Genomic DNA, 14,403 nt, shown 5'->3' on the forward strand with positions numbered 1-14,403 from the left:
ACATTCAAAAGAAATTACTTCCGGACAACGAGCGACAGGCAGATGTTTTTTAAATTTATTTTTTTTAAATCATCATTTGAAAAGCACTGCACCACGGTAAGAGGTGACACTGAATCTGGCGCAGAATTTGTGCTAGTACGTGACTGTTCTCACAAATCACAAGGTAAGTTGCCTGTCACGGAAAATTTACACAGCGTAAATGTTTCGCTGTCTATGTTATTGAGGTCTAACATGGATATTCTGCATAAATTGTGTATTAACTGTTGTGTCCGCGGGATATTTACACACACTTCTTCCAGTGCCAAAGGCATGAGCAAATACTAACTGATATAATCTGGGTGCACAAGCGTGCACTCTAGTAACCAGAATGTGGCATTGTTAAATTGAAGTCACACTCACATACGCAGGCACAAACGCACACACAGACCACAAACACTTGCCACTTTTTGATTTAAAGTTGCACTCAAACACCCCAACTGTTTGAGATTTTCTTGTTGGCTGTTCCTAACATGTTTTCATCATTCTTTCCAACTTGTCTGACGTCCAAAATCCAGCTAAAGCAGTGGTTCTCAATTATTTCCTGTCACGCGCCCCCTACCAAGAAGAAAACAATTCGCGCCCCCACCACCATTTTTTTTTTACATTTCGTACTAATGTACATGTTATTTGTATAGTAATGTTAGATTGTCATTAAAATATCCCTTAACAAAGCTAAATTGATAAAAAAAACATCATTTTGAGAACGACTATTGTGAGGATCTTGAAACTCAGTACTGTTGTGCAAATATTGATGAGATGATAAATATTAACTATTAGTTTTTTTTTGTTTTTTTTTATGTAATTAACATGAACAAACCAAACAGTTATTAATACGTACATAATATAGAAAAGACAAAAAGAGCCAGGGGGATTTTAAACCAAAATTCTATATAAATAACAAAGCAACAGTTTTAATATGCTTACTATACGTTTTTTTTGTTTACAATACGTTTGACGTCGAACCTCTTCGTTGTGATGACGTCAGCCATTTACGTCTTCCAGACTGAGAGCGTCTGCTAAATTGCTATGTAGCCGTCGTCTTATTTTATATTTAGATACGTAATGGTTGCAATACAACATTTCTGTTCATAGCTGCTGGTTCGAGTCAGACTTCTGTTAAAAGTCGAGCATACATCGAAGCAATTCATTTTAGCGATTAGTCCGCTTAGCGCCTCCTTGTTCGCCTCCTCGTTTAGCATGCTACTTGTTCGCGGAGTCATTTATTTGCCATCACGTAGCTTGTTGCTTCTGCTGTGCGTGGACTTACATATAATTCAAATATAGACCGTTCTGCTGCGGCGCAAGATAGCTTGGCGCAGTGCATTTAAGTAGCGGCGAAAGAAATCACTTCCGGGTCAACGAGCGACAGGGCGACGCTTTTTTTTAATCAGTACTGCGTGACAGGGCGATACTTTTTTTCAAACCAGTACTGCGTGAACTAGGGGCACAAACAGCTTTGACGAATCAAACTTGCGTTGTCTGAGATCGCCTCCCAAAACTATGCAAAAAAAAACATGTTCCCCAGGGTCCCACGCGCCCCCCTCAGCATTGCCCTGGGGGGGGCGCGTCCCACTATTTGAGAATCACTGAGTTAAAGAAAAACAGCCCCAAAGTATTATGTTGCTACCACCATGCTTCACTGTTCTTAACCATTTCTTGCAACTTATATACTGTATAGGGAGGGAGACAGAAATTGGTAACTTGCCTGCTGATAGTGAAAGTCCACATATAAATCATTGTTGAAACACAGAGGGATTTGCCACGTCACTCTTCGAAATGACAAGAATATGCAGCCATCATCCAGTAAAAAGTCCATCAAGTACTCATTAGAATGAAGAGGGCGCACAGTTCCATCTGAAAGTAAGAGGTCCACATTTGTCTCATCAAAAAAAGTGACATCTCCAAAGACCCAAACAAAAAAAAAATCCTCCACACGTTTCACCAACTGTATCACCATGACATAAACAGTTTCCCCTGGGATAATTCAAGTATTGTGATTCTTATTAAATGAAATACAAGTCTGTAAAGGTGAAGCAAGATTGGAAAACATGTCTGTCATTTTGCAAACCCTTTTTTGCAGAGATAGTTGCCACAATTGCTCATGATTCTGAATCCAATCATCACTGTATTGGAGACTTTTATGCTGAGGCCAGTTATGCCTGAGACGCGTGTTTTATCAACAGTCTGGACATGCAAAGTAGAGCATCTGTGTAACTGACAGGCAGTATGAATGATAGTATGTAAGTAAAATGTCATGTAGAGCTGAATTGTACCTTGTTGGCGGTTGGCGAAGATGGAGAATTCTTTCATTTCGGAGAGATTGAAGATACTCATTTCTTTGCAGAGTTCGTTTACCACATCTGTTGCCATCTTGAGTACAAACAACACAAACAAACAAGCAATCAAACAAATTAAATAAATAAATAAATAAGGATTTCAGTGTGTCCCACCAACAAACTCCATTTTGGGGATGGCTGGCAATTGGGCCGTGAGCTGGCTGGATTCTTTTGATCCACCCATTCATTCGTACGAGCAATCACCATTGTTCTTGAGTCATGTATTGGATTGGCAGCAAGTTTCCGTTTTATGCTACACCGTAGCATTTTAGATAATAGGTTAGACGTGTGTTGAAAAACCGCAGTAGAAAGTAGTTTATATTCATAGCAACCCTCTATGGTTTAGTTAGACGTTTGTAAAAGCACATATAAGTAAAATAAATTATACAAAAGTAAGTGTGAAAAATAGTGATGCTGCGACTACCAATCGTGATTGACCAACTTCTGTGAGAAAATACAAATGAGATTGACATATGTTGAACAATGCCTTTCATTGCCGATCACAAAAAACGATCACGCGCAACCTGTAATTTGCAGCCTGCACCCAAAGTACTGCTTGACTGCAGTGCAAGATCTCCTCCCCCTTTACTTATTACTGCACATTGCAGAACGAACCAGTAATTATCATAAGAAAGGAAGCTCTTTCTAGATTGTCCCTCACCAAAATCTGGATTACTCCACACAGGAAGGCTGGAGCCGGAATCAAACCATGCACCTCTGCACTATTAGGCCATCTTGCTGACCAGTCAATACAACTTTATTTGTATGAGTGTTAGTTTTGTAACCACATTACATGCGGAATTGGTGAAGAAAATTGTGGGATTATTTGCATACTTTGTGGGCATGGCGTTTGACACATGTTTTGCCGGGGCAAATTTGATGGACGTATTATTTTGGCCCTTCACTGAGTGGCAAATATAGGTAATATTTATCACGCCACACCCCATTTCAACTCGTCATTGGCGAACGGGGAGCGTAAACCCTGTAATGCGTCCGTGAAGTGACACGTGTGCACAAAAGATAAAGTCACGTGACAGTCTGTTTATAAGACGGCATTTGGAAAATGCGTCCGTGAAGTGACACATGTGTGCACAAAAGATAAAGTCATGTAACAGTCTGTTTATAAGACGGCATTTGGAAAATGCTTTGTTACAGCTCAAGCCTTTATGGCAGTTTGTGGTTGAACTGACCGGTCGTCCCATATATTTACTCCATACTTCCTGCTCCCCTGCGACCCTTGTGAGGAGAAGCAGTACAGAAAATGGATGGATGAATGGACTTCCTGCTCACTTTTTCCACCATAGCTTTTTGGGCCTGCCTATTTTTGGATTGACTTTTGATGATTGCTTCAGATGAGCACGACCTAAGTGTCCAGATTTCACTGGCATTTGATAAACTATATACTATGACGTGTTCCCAGACCAACCGGAAGACATAGTCTCTCCAGCGTGTCTGAAACACCTCACCAGGAAGTTGAGGAGGTATCCTAACAAGATGCCTGAGGATGAACACTGCCAGTCCAGAAAGTTGTCGAGGCACATACAAGTTTTCATAGCTGTCAGCATGAACAGGGGAAAGTTGCATTGCTCGTTTGAAGAAAACAAAAACGTTTAAGTTATAACATCACCCTAGTATAGCAGGTTTGGAAGTGATTTGATGAATACCGAAATTATGACTCCTGGAAATCATCAAAAGTATCCAAATATGACCAAATTTCCATTTGTCCTTAGCATGGCATTTTGAGTCAGACGTGTCCATCCTCATAATTAGCATGTATATAGGGAATTGAAAGTTGCCTATTTTCCTTTGCAGTCTGTGTGATCGAAACAGTTTTTGTCCAAACTTAGTTAAATAACTACTCTAAACACATAATCCTCTGATGGTAGAAAGTAATACCTACACTGAAGCTATGTATCTTGATAGACAATTTCGCCTGTCCTGGCAGCTGGATGGAAATGAGCTGTGAGGATTTACCAGCCTGCAAAAAAAGAGAAGAAAAAAAATGTAAAATTACAGCTGCAAAAAATGCTAGTTTACTTACCCTCTTGTTTTACAGAAAAAAAAAAAAACATCAATACTTGCCAGGTTGGCCTCCAGCTCAATATGTGAAGGCATGTTACGGCGACCACCAAAACTGAGAGATCGCTGAAGGTTATCCAGACAAACACATGCCAACTCTGGGGGAAAATACAATTGCAGATGTTATATTTTGTTACTTTGATCATTTTATATACTGTATATTTACTGTAATCAACATAATTTAATTGGAAAAAAATACATAAATCGCTTTCATTTGCAGCAAAAATATCACAGTTGAAGACGTGTCATCACGTTTACATTAAAGGAGACAATGTATGTTTTTCCACAATTTAAAAATGCTCTCAGATGTCTTAATAATATGACTGTCACATGTTTCATTCATGCTTTTGGTTGATTGACGTGCCAAAGACGACTCCATATCAAACCTCACAATTTGTCGATCAACTCTCCTACTAAGGTTATTGTAGTGTATTTGAGCTAATGGGGCACCCGTACTGTAAGGGACCCGGATGTAAAGTCATGGTATGTACGTGGTTGGTGGGGGCATCCCAGCAGAAAGAGAGAGAGAGAGAGAGACACAGTAAAAGAGACGGACACGTTATTGCTCTGACTCTTGTACTCCAGTCAAGTCATTTCAAAATATAAGATATACATTACAGTTATTTGATTCATACACGAAAAGGTACATGGATTGCGACCCATTGCACTTTTTAACATCAGAAAACGTTAGATCAACGAGTTGTATACCCACTTTTACATTTCTCATTTTCACATGTCACAGCCAGGTCACTATATTTAGTGGGTAATCTTGTACAATAATCTAATCCAAGCGGCAAAGGTATCCCCCGATTAAATTTCTCCAGCACTGTAAATAGGTAATGCCATTCAATTTGGTCAAATGCCTTTTCTCTATCACAGGACAGGAAAAAACTGTGAGATCATCTATGTTAGGATGAGTATGGTACATTATGTAAAAAGGGCGTCTGAGTTTGGAGGCAAAGTTCCTTCCGGGTATAAATCTAGATTGGTCAGAGTGTATCAACGTGGCAATATACTTGCTTAGTCTATTTGCCAGAATTTTGGCCAGTATTTTCTGATCCACATTAAGAGGGGAGATAGGCCCATAATCTCCCACCTCCTCAAAGACCTTACCCTTTTTAGGAATAAGTATTATGATAGAGTCTGTGGTAAGGAACCTTGTTTAAAAGCCCACAAGTACATATTAAGCATGTGTGGAGCTAGTGTATCATTAATTTATCATATAGTTCTGAAGGGATTCTGTCAGGGCCTGGAGTTTTGGCACTTTTTAGGGATTTGATTACTCCCTTTAATTCCTGGAGAGTAATATCACTATTTAAGATGGCGCGGCCCTCTTGTAAAAGAGCCTGGAGAGCAACGCTTGCCAAAAAGTCTTCCATAATACAAGGACCTGCGTTGATTTGGTGTAATAAAGAGATTCATATTATTATTCAAATCATTCATTGAGGCGGCACGGTGGACGAATGGTTAGCACGATGGCCTCACAGTGAGAGACAGCATCGGGCGTGGGTTCGATCCCGGCTCCGGCCATCCTGTGTGGAGTTTGCATGTTCTCCCCATGCTTGCGTGGGTTTCCTCCGGGTACTCCGGTTTCCTCCCACATTCCAAAAACATGCATGGCAGGCCAATTGAACACTTGAAATTGCCCCTAGGTATGAGTGTGAGTGCGGATGGTTGTTCGTCTCTGTGTGCCCTGCAATTGGCTGGCAACCAGTTCAGGGTGTCCCCCGCCTACTGCCCGAAGATAGCTGGGATAGGCTCCAGCACCCCCCGCGACCCTAGTGAGGACAAGCGGTACAGATGATGGATGGATGGATCATTCATTGATATCCTTGCAACAATAATAGACCCTTGCCAGCTGAACACCTTTCCAAACATCAAGAAACTTTGCTCCTTATCTTCAATAGTGACACTGGTGTGTCTAACGGGAAATATTAAGTTCTGGCAAAGGACATCCCCCACCAGAATTCCTACATCCTGTGACACTCTGCAACTGCAAAAGGGCCTTTGTCCTTTGTTCAAGAAGAGAACAAACTCGAACAGAACTTAAAATTCATGTGTATGCAATTTTGATAATCCTGTATAATATATATTGAAAAGGGGTTTCATGTTGTGTTTAATGTCTGATCATGTTCTCCAATAGGCATGGTCTGGATTAATTAATTAAGAGAAAAGTTATGGCTTTGACTTACAATGTGTCATTTCCTCTGAATCATTTGTGGTTGATTGATTGAACAGTTAAGTTTCAACGTTTTATTATAAAATTATATTATATATAATTTTAAAATATATTACCAAGATGTGGCCGTGATTAACCCTATATTCCCTTTTTATTTATTTTAGCAAAATTCAACTGGGTAGGTGTGTCCATGAGGACAACTCCCTATCTCACATGAGCCTACAGGAGTGGTCTGACTCGAGCGTATAAAGCGAAAGCTAGTTCCTGTCGCACTCTCTCTTTTTGCTCTTTTTTGTGCTCCCTCTTTTGTGCTCTCTTTTGTGGCCTCTTCTGTGCCATGTGGTCTGTTTTTGTCCTGACCACATGGGTGCCCAGCCAGGGACCTTTGTTCTGGCACGTGCCAGAAAACAAGACGACCTCCTCACAGCTCATCCATCCCAAGGACAATCAATGAGTGCAAATTATAAGGGCACGAAACAAAATTGGTGCTTGGAATTTATTGTGAAGGGGGTTAAGTTAGTCATGGAGCCACATGTCTAAATTTTGAGAAAGTTAACACTAGCTAGCGCCAAGATCATATTTTTTTGATTGCTCTTATTGTTTTCTGTTATTTCACTATTATATTCTCATCCTATTCCACCCTTTTCACCATAGCTTATTATGACGTACTACTCCCTTGTTGATTTAAAGAATATATGTTCACCTCATAAAACTACATTGTGTACTGTGTGTGTGCTTAAATAAAAGCTAGGAATCTCTAAGATTCTAAAACTAACTCAAATTCTCGAAATGTAGCAGCCTTCCAACTAATGACTAACAGGTTTTTGACCTGTTTAGGCCTTTTAAATTTAATAAAGAAAAAAACAACATGGTGCCCCTCGTGGCGACTAACCGTACTACAGGCAGTACACCCTCAAATAAGCTCTCAAAGTTTCCCCAAGTAAACCTGGGGAGGTTTCTGGTGTATCATTAATTTTGAAAAATACTTCCATTTGCTACTGGAGGTACTGCGAAAATTGGGGGTCTTTGACCAAGCGAGGGTCCATCCTCCAAGGTGACCGGGGGGAGTGTAAATTGTTGAAATTAAGTGAGAATGTGATAGGGGCGTGATCGGAAATCAATATATTGTGATATTGACAGTCATAAACTTGGGGATATAATTTAGAATCTATCAAGAGGTAATCGATGCAAGTGAATACATTATGCACATATGAATGGAAAGATTCACATATTCCCGTTCCATTGGATGGAAAAATCTCGTGACTCCAAAAAAAGAAAAAAAACAAGACGGCCGGATCCCAAAAATGACACAACCTGTATATCTGAGTCTGGTATTAATGATAATGTCTTAAACAGTAAATCAAGTTCTCAGCATAGCAAATCATAAAAAACTTGACACGTAATGGCATTAATAATGTAGAGAAGGTAGAGTAATCCAAACTTCAAAATGTGGTGAACATGCAAATAAGAGAGCAGGAATGAATCAACGTCCGGAAGAGAAAAAGATAGATTTGTATCTTTAGTCTGTGCCTTCTAAACAAAACACACACCAACCATTAGTCCATGGAGGCAACCCCGAAGTTTTGCTCGGCGAATTCCGTTGCTCTGTCCTGGTCCGTGAAGAAACGTTCTGTGCCGTTAACGGTCACTCGAAGCTTTGCCGGACGGGTACAGCAGGCCAAACCTCACGCTCGGTCTGTCCTTCAGTAGCTCTTTCGCTCTCTTAAACATGGCTCGCAGATTCACCACCGCCGGGGCATAGTTGAGAAATATCAAGATCCTTCGTCCCTCAAAAGTTATCTGTTTTGATTCGACTGCATTCTGTCGTACATCTTCCAGCTCGTGGATGTAGTGCATCTTAACAACAAGAGGTTGAGGGGGTTCATCGTTGCCTGGACGTTACTGAAGAACCCTGTGGCATCCGACGACGATTGGGCGTCCCGCCAAAGAAAGAGCGTCCTTCAGAAGTAGTGCCGTGAAGTCCCTGGGATTCCTCCCCTTCTCTGCACACTCCTTCACGTGCAAAATATGCAGATTTAGTCTTCTACGGCGCCCTTCGAAATCTGTGCACTTATCCTAAAGTTGGTCCACCAATTTGTTCAGGCGCCCGACTTCTTGTTTTAACTTTGTAACTGCATCGGCTGAATCAGAGGCGGAGTGTTCCAAGTCCGTTAGCTTGTTAGCATGGGCAGTGGCGGTAGTTTTATCAACAGAAATTGCGTTGCCAACTTGAATCTAAGAGTTGCGAGCTTGCCCTTTATAATGATCGAGAGTTTATCAATCCTCTAGTCAAGTTTCCCGGCAAATTCCTCTTCCACGTATATCAGCATGGGATGAAGCAATAACGCCCAGAACCGTAGTTTCGCCCAGGTTGGGTGTGTCTTGACTCGAGCCACCTCCCACACGAACGTCCGAGGTAGCCATGAGGCATGCTTTGGCATATTTTCGAGATCAGTTTGGCATGTTTAAATCCAACCAGAGTTGCAAATATTTGCAATGAAAGTTCATGTGGCAGGTTGTAGTTTATCCTGTATCAGATATTGGGCCGAATAGCTTATTGAAATACTTATAGGAGTTTCGACCGCGGAGCTTTACAAAGCACGTCTCACCCGTTCATAGACAAATCGTAAGTCTTATATTTAATTTGTGTTCTAATTTCCCGCCAATTTATTTTACACCATATGGAAAGCGCTTTGTTACAGGTCCAGCTGTTGTAAAATGCGCTATATAAATCAGTTTGTATTGTATTGTATTGTAAAAGATTGATTTGCTGAGGTTTTTCGCCGCTTCTATAAGAGAATAAACCAACAAGATGCCCCTTTGAACAATTACATCCATGTTGCTACTTATAAATAAATACATGAAGTTACCAAACTATTATTTCCTTTGATTTGATCCATGGAAGCTGAGGGTAATGCAGTACATATGTAACCAAATTGCCGACTGGCCCAATAAATATCCGCGACTTAAGGCATTTTCAATTTTAAAGAAAAACATTTTTTAAGGACGAATAAAAGTAAAAATAAAATTTCATGTTTAAGGATTTCCTTGAAGCCAACGATGTCAATGATTTGCACCTTTGCATTCATTCCCACCTTACACGTGGTCTAGACGGAAGAACGTATGTATATAAGAAGTGCTCAAGTCCAGACGTGAAAAAAATAAAGCAAAAGTAAATTCACTTTAGATTTCAGATTTTATGAATACTGCTGTACCTTGGTAATGGTGTTCATGGTCCATAGCGATGTCATGCAGGTGGCGTGTAACATAGGGTTTTAGATTACCAGAACAAGGGAAGAACCCAGCAATCAGGTTGAGTAGACGCCAGCCTAGATTGCAGCTAGATCTGTGTGAATAAAACATTCATATTGGGTTTTTTTCCCCACAATTGACAATCCATTCATCAAAGTTGTCTGGTAGTTGTCTAGTTGAATGTGTTAGAGGGAGGGAACTGTAGAGTGGAGTTGGATTGAAGACATGTAAGAATGGTCGAGCCCTGGGGGTTTTTAATATGTTAACATGTTAAGTGAAGCTAGTGGTAATATCTTCAGTCCCGGAGACAAGTATTAGTCGAACCCAGTGGCAGAGATGGAAAATCAAGATCAAAGAAAAATTATAACTTAATAATTATATTGCAAATGAGGACTGGCTGGGCGTTATTTTGGACTGTATATGTCATGTGAGGAGCAAGATTTGGACCCAGAAGCAGACAGGAGACGGAACTGGTGACGTAAAAGTCTTTATCCACAAAAATTCCTAGTGAAACCAAACCAGTGCTGGGTTCAGAAAACATCGAAGAAAGCTTGACCTACAGCCAATGTGTCACTGAGTAACTTGAGCATAAGTACTCTAAAGCATCAGGCCTATGACATGATTAAGGACAAAGCATAAAAGGACCATAGAAACTGCATCGAAACGTCAAGGAACAACAAAGCATAAAAGAAACATAATTGTATACATACGTCAAGGAACAACGAGTCACAACAATATAGTTTCCATACAATGGTACAATAGTTTATTCCAATTCATTCAGTTGTGAGATGTTCCATGTTTAGCATCATTTATTGAGACATTTTGATTAATTCCTCAAATGCTCAGATTCTAATTGAAAATAGAGCTTTGAGCAGTTTTGAAGAGTGCTTACAGCTTGAGCGACTTTGGAGTACTGCCATGTTGGGGTACTGGCACACTGGAATTGACTATTTTGGAAAATGAAACTAAATAAACTTCCAGCACAGGGTTGAAACTTTTATGTTTGAGGTCCGCATTCATAAAAATGCAAGGATTTAAGGGTCACTAAAATTCTTTAACATTAATTCATTAAACATGCAAAAATCAGTCAAACAAGCAATGATAGACTGTTTATATTTTTTAGTTATTTTGGAAAACTGTTACATAGCAGCTTTCTGTTTAGGGAATAAGGCATATAGTTCAGAATTTTTCAAGATTTTGGGGTGGCCAACACAGTATCCTACTCGACTAGATCCACCTCTGCACAAACAGTAGCCGCAGCCCATCTCCACATTGAGAACCAAAACAAAGACAAACTGCAATAAAGTAGTCTTTTTTAAAACGGGTACTTGAGGATGATGTGATATTTTCATAAATCAGACCTTGACACAGCAAAATGTGGAAAAAACAATTTTTGCTGCTAAAATAGAATTAACTTTTTTCACCAGTATTTTGAAGAGAAAATGTGTTATTCGTATCTTTGCATATCTAAAAAAGCTAAACAGTATTTGAATCAATGTATTTGTAGTAGTGGCAACTATTTTTTCAATACTTTCTTTCCACACACTGCCCACCTTCGCCCTCTTTTCTTTTATTTTTTTTTCAATCTTTGTGGGCTGTGTTTAATGTCATTTTTAGTATATGTCGCGCGCCACTGAAAAGTTGTTGGGGCCATAATGTGGAAATTCCTTCTCGAACAGTTGCATTTTTTTTTTGCCTGACTTGATGTCCGTGTTTCAAGTTTCATGAGTTTTCACACGTTTAGACCCTTTGATCTGCATTCTCCTCAAGGTTTCTTCTTTTTCCCCCTGAAATGGGACTTTTTTCCTTGCCCAGTTGGGGATTTGAATCATGTCACCAATAGTGACGGGGTATGTAAATCTCTTTGAGACTCTTTTATGGGTAAGAGCTAAAAAACAAATAATAATAAAACTTAACTTGATTTAACTTTACTCTTGCATTTGGTGTATCAGCACTCGCTGCTTGGGCCCTCATAAATGGTCCCTTTTCAATGTCATTTATTGGGACGTTTTGATTCACTTCACAAATGCTGAGACTTCAGGATGTTAGTCCAATTTATTATTGAGTAGACATTTGATGGACCAGTACTTGATTGTAATCTTATTGAATTTATCCCAATATTCACTCTTTACATGCTCGTGACAAAAGCTTTTCTTTATAAGGATGCCATTTGTGCTATTTTTAGAATTTCAAGCCATGTACTGACCTGATGGCTTTGCAGTGAATCTTTCCTCATATAAAGCTTATTAATAACACAAACAATTCAGGACTATCTTAACAAAGATCTTAAAATGTATCTAGGTATTAACAAGTGCAAACAATAGTGACGTGGTCAAATCTGTGCATAGTATCTGGTTTTGGTTGCTCTACTGGGGCGTGAGCTGATTTAAGATGGGCTGGTGTTGCACAGTGGCTGTGAGAACCCCAACTCTCTCAACATCGATTCAAGCAAGATTCTGTCTCTGTATCTAATCGAAGTTGCAGTGTGTAGGGATCACAGGAATCTTTAACCCTTTGATCTTAAAGTTTTTGCGAAGAATATTAACTAAGTGCAAAGGAGCCTGGTTAGTTGAAATCAGACACACTCTTCCATAAAAATACACATACGGTCAGGAATTACAGTTGCATACGTACCTAGACCTATTTTAATATTACAAAACACACTTACTCATTATGGTTGTTGGTGGTTTGCTTGATAACCTGACAGTAGATTTCATCTCTCAGCAGTTCTCTTTCCTTTCCAAGCTGAAAAGATAATGGAAGCATTTAATTGTATTTTTAAAATTTCATTTTGGATAAGGTTCACTATTTATGTGAGCACTAACCAGCAAGATATGACTCAGACAGTCTGTTTGAGTCGTATGCTTTTTCATGGCTGTGTCACCCATGAACTGCATCACATCTATGAGGAATGCATAATTATTAGAAAACAAACGACATATTCTATATACAATATCATTCTAGAATGATAATACTTACTCCTAAAGCATTGGACTGATATATCATTGCTGTCAAGATCATTGTAGAGAATTAGGGACTCTTGAATGGGAACCTGTAAATGAATAAGATCTATTTTTGAAAATGCTGCATAATTTATAATACATTTCTCTTGATGTCTTTAAATTACCTTTGTGAATTGAACTGCCTCATTAAAAGTCCTGACACTTGAGTTCCAGACGTCATTTTCCATTCTTTGATAAACAGGTAATTAGAAACATATTTTTAATTCTCATAACTCGTTAAAAAATCTACATGCACACATGTACATACATACACATACTATACAGTGGACCCCGCATATTAACAGCTTGGCACCCGTGGATTCACTAATTTGCAGATTTTTTTTCCTTAATACTGTTCAATATTTTGTAGTTTTGTTGTTGTTTTTATTCCCTACAACATCACCAACAACAGAGGGGCAATTGAAGGGTGTGTTTGTAGTTGTTTTTTTTTAAACCAACACAACCAATCTGAGACAGAGAGTGTGACCAATGAGGTATCAGTCATTTGCAGGGCACTAATAGTCACACTCATAGCCGGATAGTCACCCCCCCTTCCTCACGTTGACATATTATCTTAAAGGGACATTTGATTGGGCTGAACATTGGCACATATATAATAGGTATGCATGTAAAAATTACATCAGTGCTACTACAAAAAAAAAAGACTGGTGTAAGTAGTGATTAAAGGACTTTGGGGGGATGAGATTGACGACAAATTGGCACACCCCCTTTTGAAGTTTGGCTTGTTATTTTTTTCTGTCTCCGCTGTCTACATCACAGCAGGGAGGCAAGCATTGTAACGTTGCTTGATTCGTAAGTTCTGTTGTCTGAAACGGAGATTGCTCACCAGCAAAAGTCTAATACTCATTACTAGTCTTGTCCACGTACACCTAGGAAAATGAGCTGCTGCTGCAGGCCTCCCAATGTTTTTAAATTTAAAGTATTTTGAGGATATATGTGAAATGCTAGTGGTTTTAAAACTCCCACTTTAAATATAGAGGTTTTGTAATTATGTACATGAAGAAAAATATTTCTCATTTGCTGTCAAAACAAATCAACCATCTGTGAAGAAGAAATACAAAATGCCATAAAAACCCAAACAACAAAGCAACGTGCTTCTCTCTTCATAATATTACGACGTTTCCTTTAACTGCCAAGCTCACAGTACTCTTATAACAACAGTAGACACTAACAGTAGCTCTGGCGTGCCTGCTCACAAAAACATGTTTTGCATTAATGTAGTAGTGAGTGTAAATGTACATCTCACACTGTACCTAAAGAATTTAATGGCAAACTCAGCCATTGCTGACATCTGGATCTTTGTGTCTTGAATCGATTCCTGGACGGACATCTGTACTGATATTTGGGATGAGACATCTCTCTGCCACTCTGAATCCCTGTATGGCCTCTCTAACTCTTGATGCACTGCTCTCTGGGATGAGACATCTTTCTGCCACTCCGAATCCCTATTTGGGCTTTCTAACTCTTGAAGTGACCCCTGGATGGTTGTCTGCAC

At 39.5% G+C, this 14,403-nt stretch overlaps 1 protein-coding gene across 1 annotated transcript in view; it reads right to left on the reverse strand.

Moving 5' to 3' along the window:
- myo15b (myosin XVB) overlaps positions 1-14,403 on the reverse strand; it is a 151,476-nt gene that overhangs the window by 23,906 nt on the left and 113,167 nt on the right. The window contains exons 28-37 of the mRNA XM_088284636.1: positions 14,162-14,319; positions 13,013-13,076; positions 12,865-12,937; positions 12,711-12,787; positions 12,554-12,630; positions 9,849-9,979; positions 4,458-4,552; positions 4,276-4,353; positions 2,313-2,409; positions 1,745-1,893 (exon numbers count right to left, since the gene is read on the reverse strand). Coding sequence (XP_088140762.1) covers positions 1,745-1,893; positions 2,313-2,409; positions 4,276-4,353; positions 4,458-4,552; positions 9,849-9,979; positions 12,554-12,630; positions 12,711-12,787; positions 12,865-12,937; positions 13,013-13,076; positions 14,162-14,319 — 999 coding nt within the window. The remainder of the gene's footprint in view (positions 1-1,744; positions 1,894-2,312; positions 2,410-4,275; positions 4,354-4,457; positions 4,553-9,848; positions 9,980-12,553; positions 12,631-12,710; positions 12,788-12,864; positions 12,938-13,012; positions 13,077-14,161; positions 14,320-14,403) is intronic.

The sequence above is a fragment of the Idiotropiscis lumnitzeri genome, chromosome 20, assembly GCF_059441095.1.
Source record: "Idiotropiscis lumnitzeri isolate Australia: NSW breed Sydney's pygmy pipehorse chromosome 20, RoL_Ilum_1.0, whole genome shotgun sequence".
NCBI lineage: Eukaryota > Metazoa > Chordata > Actinopteri > Syngnathiformes > Syngnathidae > Idiotropiscis > Idiotropiscis lumnitzeri.